General features: G+C 55.1%; 1 protein-coding gene across 1 annotated transcript in view; it reads right to left on the minus strand.

Moving 5' to 3' along the window:
• Positions 1–4,437: 4,437 nt before the first annotated feature.
• The window catches only part of LOC107117629, an 18,830-nt gene continuing 16,288 nt past the window's right edge, over positions 4,438–6,979 (minus strand). Inside the window, exons 2-3 of the mRNA XM_015419779.1 lie at positions 6,554–6,750; positions 4,438–5,948 (exon numbers count right to left, since the gene is read on the minus strand). Coding sequence (XP_015275265.1) covers positions 4,641–5,948; positions 6,554–6,750 — 1,505 coding nt within the window. The 3' untranslated portion in view covers positions 4,438–4,640. The remainder of the gene's footprint in view (positions 5,949–6,553; positions 6,751–6,979) is intronic.

Genomic DNA, 6,979 nt, shown 5'->3' on the forward strand with positions numbered 1-6,979 from the left:
GTGACTGCAATAAAAAAAGGCCAACACTATGCTGGGGATTATTAGGAAGGGAATTGAAAACAAATCAGCCAGTATCATAATGCCTCCGTATAAATTGATGGTACATCCTCATTTGGAGTACTGTGTACAGTTCTGGTCACCACAACTCAAAAAGGATATTATAGCATTGGAAAAAGTGCAGATAGGGGCAACTAGAATGATCAAAGGGTTGGAACACTTTCCCTATGAGGAAAGGTTAAAGCGCTTGGGGCTCTTTAGCTTGGAGAAATGACGGCTGAGGGGTGACATGATTGAGGTTTCTAAGATTATGCATGGGATAGAGCAAGTTGAGAAAGAAGTACTTTTCTCCCTTTCTCACAAAAGAACTTGTGGGCACTCCATGAAATCGCTGAGCTTTCGGGTTAGAACAGATAAAAAGAAGTACTTCTTCACCAAAAGAGTGATTAATACTTGGAATTCACTGCCACAGGAGGTGGTTACAAACATGGACATCTTCAAGAGGGAATTAGATGGAGCAGAAGTCCATCAGTGGCTATTAGCCTCAAGGCATAAATAGGAACTCGCAGACTGGGGAAAGTCATGCTCTGTATTCTTGGTGCTTGGGGGGACAGTGGGAGGGCTTCTGGTGTCCTGGCCCCACTGCTGGACCTCCTGACGGCACCTGGAATTTTTGGCCACTGTGTGACAGAGTGTTGGACTAGATGGGCCATTGGCCTGATCCAACATTGGCTTCTCTTATGTTGTTAGAATTACTGTCCCTTTGACCCCAGACATTGATTGCAGTCAGTACACGGAAACATCATGTTTAATGTTATCAAATGTGAAGTCTAGTGATATCAACAGGAACAGAGTATCTTTATCCAGTCCTAGCTGGAGATAATTCACAGTGTTGCTGCAATCCCAGATCCGGGCCCGAAGCCAAGGGCAGTGGTTGAAGATAAACACCAGCAACCCGCCCGACCGCTTGCCCAGGGAGGGGGTGACTGGCCTCAGAGCTGATAATGGCCCACAGGCCTCTTTGCCTCAAGACAGGCCTCACGGTGGTTTCTTTTGAATGCTAAGGAAACTACTCCTGTATTAGGGACCTATTAGTGATCTCCAGAAGTTTTAGCACCTTCTCCGGGCATTATTTTAACTGCCAGGACAGGCGACGCAGGGGTCCAGTAGACAGAAAGGGGCCTTCGCAGCGCAAAGCAGTCTGTTGACGTCAGGGAAACCCATCTGAAATTAGCCAAAGATCTCCGTCGAGATCCCCACTGGGGCCTTCAGCATCGGATCGACCTTCAGACTTGGCATCTAAGCGGGACTGGAAAAGAGACACTTTCTTGGTGAAGAATAAAAAGTTGCTGAAGCCTAAACTGGGATTGGCCTTGTTGACAGCAGGCCCGGACACACCCAAAAGTGACCTTGCTGGTTGAGCGTCTGTCCAGGCAACAGCAGCCCTCCTTTGGTGGACGGTGACGGGCCTTCAGAGGGGCCATAATGTACATTTTGTCTGATTCAGCACCAGTTTCCTGCCACTCGAGCTCCAGCCAATTCCCCAGCCTTTTAGTAGGCCCCGGCTCCCTAGGGCCTAAGGGGCCATAGCCCTCCTGGGTGTGCCTTTTACCCTGCAGACAAGGAGGAGAAGAGATTGGGTTTATACCCCACCCTTCTCTACCCAAGGGAGTCTCAGAGGGGCTTACAAACTCCTTCCCCTTCCCCACAACAGGCACCCTGAGAGGTAGGTGAGGCTGAGAGAGCTCTGAGAGAAACTGCTCTTTTTCAAGGACAGCTCTTATCAGAACTATGAGTACAAGGAAGGGATCACAGTTTTAGGTACATACCAAAAAACAAGATAACATTTAATAATTCATGTGAACATCAATATGTATATCTATTCAAACATGACAATTTCGCTTAGGAAATTCTGACATATTCAAGGAAAAGTCCAACATATCTTCCATGAGCACCCAGTTTTATACTCATTTCATTCCAGCCAGACAGAAAAGATGACTGAGACGCTACTCCCATCCTGAGAGCAACTGAGCCAGCTACATGAGAGAGAAAGCAATTGTTAGCCAATTTGAGTATAAAAAGGATTCTAGCCAGATAAAAATAGTGGACTGGCTGCTACTTCTAGAAATTAAACTGGCTTGCTCCTAATGGAACTGGAAGATGTTTTGGAAAAGAATTTCAGCTGTAATAATTGCAAGACAGTAAAAAAGAAGTTAAACTGCATTCAAAAGAAGTTAAGCTGTATCAAGAGGTGTACACCTTTCAACCTTAGAGGATTACTCCTGAAGAAGACTAATGAAATGAGTATAAAACCAGGTGCTCATGGAGGATATCATGATGTTGGGCTTTCCCTTAAATATGTCAGAATTTCCTAAGCGAAATTGTCATGTTTGAATAGATATACATATTGATGTTCACATGAATTATTAAATGTTATTTTTATCACAGTGTTTTCTTGTTTTTTGGTACTTATCAGAACTAGGGCTCGCCCAAGGTCATCCAGCAGCTGCAAGTAGAGGAGTGGGGAATCAAACCTGGTTCTCCCAGATTAGAGTCCGCGCACTCAACCACCCCAGGGGCCTCCACTGAGCCACCGCTCACGATTTCAGCATCCCCGGGGCCACCTGGAAGTGGGCCCATCCCTTTCTGGGGTGGGGCCACAGCAGCCTCCAGCCCTTGCTGAGGGAGAGGTTGGTGCCACAACAGGAAACATACTTAGAACATCAATTTTTTTTATATCTAAACATTCCTGTTGCTTGTGGCACATTTGCACGAAACTCCCATTGTGTAGATTTATGGCAGGAGCCTCGTATCCTCTCGGGGGGGGGGGGGAGGGGAATTAGGGATGGGAATTAGAATTTACCCAACTCCAGAAGAGATTGGACTTGTACAGATGGGAGTGGAACGCCTGCTCCTCGTGGTTTGGATACCATTCCTCTGCTAAGGCAGCCTAGTATTGCATCTGCTTCTTTTGCTGCAGCTTCACACTGCTGACTCTCGTTCCTCTTGTGATCCGCTGTAGTCCCTTTCCACATGCCAAGGAACATGTCCCCCATTGTATACGCCCTCAGCATTTGATTCTTTTGGCCTACTGGCAAACCCTCTGCCTCTGCTGAATTCCATGTTGTTGGCTTGGCAAGGCCATTCTGAATGACCTTTCTCTCTGCTGTGGTGCTAGCTAACCTGCCCCCCCCCGGCCCCAGCTGTGTTACCTGCAGACTTCTTGAGGACTCCCCCCCCCCGCCCCCCCTTCCAGGTCACCGATAAGCATGCGGAAGAGGCGGGGGCCCAGGACGAGGACTCCCCCCGTCCCCGCTTCCAGGTCACCAATAAGCATGCAGAAGAGGCGGTGGCCCAGGACGGCGGCCTCCCGCTGCAGTGGGTAGGGCCACTGGGCAGTGCTCTCTCTTCTGTGGCCAGGCGTGACGCGCGGGGGGGGGACGGACAAACACACTCTTGTCACACCTGCACTGAGCCAGGCCGCTCACCAAAACCTCCTGGGGGATGCCGTTGAATTCCAGGGGTGTCACATTCATAGGCTTGTCATGAAGCACTGGGGCTTGTACCCCAATCAAAACCAATGATTAATCTGGGAGGATTTATTTTTATTCATTTATTTTATTTATTAAAACATTTCTATATCCCACCTTTCCTCTTGGTTCAAGGCGGCTTACGATAATAGTAAAAATATCCCCACCTAAAAACCAACGATAAAGTGGCAATTCCCAAATCTCCCCCCCTCCCTCTTTTAAAAAATACCTGCCATTCAAAAAAACCCTCCCCCCTGCAAAGAGGCAGGCCTGGCTGGGCCTCCTGAAGATCAAGAGGGAGCCTCCCCTTCACCTCTTCAGGGAGCCCCCCCCCCTCCAGAGCCGGAGCCACGATGGAAAAGGCCCCCTGGGCTCTGGTCGACACCAGACGCCCCCCCCCTCAAAGTGATGGGGTATCCAACAGAAGGCTTCCTGGTAACTGTAGTTGCCATCCAGATACATGGAAAGAGACTGTCCATCGGATAGGTGGGCCCCCAAGCGGTGAAGGGCTTCAAAGATCACAACCAGCACCTTGAACTTTGAAACAGAACATCAGCCAATGTGGCTGTTTCAAAACGGACAACATATGTCCCCTGCGGCTCACCCCAGACAGTAGTAGGCCTACCAGTTACAGTTTCCAGGTTATCTTTGGTTGGATTACTTTAACTTTGGTTTACTTTAAAGTAATCCAACCACGCCATCTCATCCTTCAGAGAGCCAGTTTGGTGTAGTGGCTAAGTGCACGGACTCTGATCTGGGAGGACCGGGTTTGATTCCCCACCTCTCCACTCACAGCTGCTGGATGACCTTGGGCAAGCCGTAGTTCTGTCAGAGCTGTTCTTGAAAAAGAGCAGTTTCTGTCAGAGCTCTCTCGGCCCCACCGACCTCCCAGGGTGTCTGTTGTGGGGAGGGAAAGGAGTTTGTCAGCTGCTCTGAGGCTCCGAGCGAAGGGCATGGGGAATAAATCCAGTTTTTTCTTCTTCATTCCACTGTGGTAGTTTGAGCCCCACATTTGGTCCTCAAGAGAAACCACCTGCAGCAACCTGGGCCCGGGCCCAAAGAGTGGAGTTGCCCCTCCGCCCAGAGGTGAGACAGGTCAGGCAGGCGGCCTTCTCAGTCCCAGGTGATGTCCACGTCCAGGCCCTGCTGACTGACCACCCGGAGCAACTCTGAGTGGTGCCGGCGGTGGATGCCCGGGCAGCCCTCCAGGCCGATATGGCTCAGCTGGTTGTCTGAAGCCAGCAGCCGGTGGATGGTGCTGGGAGAGATGTCGCTCTGGGACAGCGAGAGCCTCTGCAGGTGCCTCAGGGCTGCCCCCGGGGGCTCCAGCACCCCCGCAAAGACCTCGTCCAAGGAGAATGGCAGGCAGACCACGGCCAAGGTTTCCAGGCGGGGGGAGCCCCGCAGCAGGGACACGAGGCTCGCCTGCATCACCACGGCCTTGGGGGGAGGCGAGGAGGAGTCACAGGGGGCGAGGAGCAGGCTGAAAGCCCGTAGCTGGGGGAGTTCCAGAGGCCTGAGGCTGGCAGCCCCCTGCAAGGCCTCACCAGCTGGCTGCCGCCCCTCGGCCCCCCAGGCCACTGGAGGCGTGAGGGAAGCGCTGAATGTCCGGAGAGCCGGGCAGCAGCTCAGCAGCGCGTGGAAGGTCGCCTCCTCTTCCAAGGAGAAGCCGCCCAGTGAGAGGGAGTGGAGCTGCGCCCCAAGGCCCGCCATCTCCCGCACGAGCTCCCCCAGGCTAGTGTTTTCCTCGCAATCCAGAGTCAGGCGGGTGAGGGTCTTCCACGACCGGAATCCGTGACCCAACCTGGGGCTGTCGTCCAGGAGCACCACCACCACCTCCTCCAAGTCTGGACACGTGGCAGCGACAGCAGGCAAGAGGGGCTCCCTCACCTCGGCCAGGCACTTGAGGGGCAGCGTGGCCCTGCAGGGCTCCTGGGCTACGTGGGCGGGCCCCCTGCCCCCCACCAGCTCCTCCAGGGAGGGAAACCCCGGGGCAAGCTGAGCCCCGTCAAACTGCTGGGCGTGGATCAGAGCAACCGCCTCGGAGGCCAGGCGATGGCCCAAGGACCTCAGGCCGGGCAGAGCCAGCAGCAGGAAGGCGAGAGCCCGGACCAAGACCTGGCTGCCCGTGGGAGGCTCCAGCCCTTCCGCCCAGAGCGCCTGCAGCCTCGGGCAGCAGAAGGACCCTGCGCAGGGATCGTAGGCCAGGTGGAGGAGGGAGGCCGCGGAGAGCCGCTTGCAGTTCGAGACGGCCAGCTCGCGGAGGCGCCTGCAGGTGCTGCCCACGGCCGACAGGACCCGGGTGTCGCTCTGCGTTTCGGACAGGCTCAGCTTGGTGAGGCTCGGCAGGCCTTCCAGCAGGTCCACCAGGATGGCCGAGGGGATCCGGCTGCAGCCGTGGAGATCCAGGGAGGACAGGCTCTGCCCAGGCACCGGGAAGGGAAGGCAGAGAGGCAGCGTCAGTGAAGAAATGCAACGTTTATCTATTGGGAGGGGGGCACGATGCGTGTGCAACAGAAGAACATGAGACGGACGCCCGGCTCAGCACCTGAGGAGTGCAACGAAGCCCTTCTCCACACAGGCAGCTTCTGAAAAGCCTGAAAGACGGAACTGTGCAAACCAGGAAGTGCCTCCCATTTACACATCCCTGGGCTTGGCCTCCTCAGGAGGGCCAAGTGGGAAACACCCGAGAAAGGAGGAGTGGACAGAGAAACTTGAGGAAGGTGTGCAGGGCCACCGCGGTAGCTGTGCCTCATGGCTCCTCTTCCCCTTCTGATTTTCCATCTCCCAGGCCAACCCCCCCCCTCCCGCTCGAGGGTCCAAGCAGCAAGCCTTTGGGACACGAAGAAAGAGCTGAAAGCAGCCGGAAAGTTGACTCCCCCCAAGAGACGGCAAAGTGCACACACAGCTGAGCGATCCAGGGGTGTCAAGCAAGCGAGCCAAGCCACAAGCACCGGGGACTGCCCTGGAGAGACAGCAAGAGGGGTCCAGCCAGCCCTCCTCCCACTCCTCCACTCCCAACTCACCTTGCAGCGCACGGAGATGATCTGTGCGATGGCGGTGCTGACCAGGTGGGGACAGGTGCGCAGGCTCAGCTCCGTCAGGTGGGGCACCAGCAGCAGGTGGAGCATGGGCCGGGTCAGCCGGCGGCTGCTTCCCATCAGCTGCAGCAGCTCCTGGCCCAGGGAGGCAGCGCACGGAGATGATCTGTGCGATGGCGGTGCTGACCAGGTGGGGACAGGTGCGCAGGCTCAGCTCCGTCAGGTGGGGCACCAGCAGCAGGTGGAGCATGGGCCGGGTCAGCCGGCGGCTGCTTCCCATCAGCTGCAGCAGCTCCTGGATCAGGGAGCCGGCTGGAGAGAGGAGGGGGGCAGAAGAGAGGGGGCGGTTGGGTGGCTCCGCGGGGGGGAAGGAAGGGGGATGAGTGGTAGGAGGCAGGAGCGGCGGGGGGG

Source organism: Gekko japonicus, unplaced genomic scaffold, assembly GCF_001447785.1.
Source record: "Gekko japonicus isolate JY-2015 unplaced genomic scaffold, Gekko_japonicus_V1.1 scaffold2109, whole genome shotgun sequence".
In the NCBI taxonomy this organism is placed as follows: Eukaryota; Metazoa; Chordata; class Lepidosauria; order Squamata; family Gekkonidae; genus Gekko; species Gekko japonicus.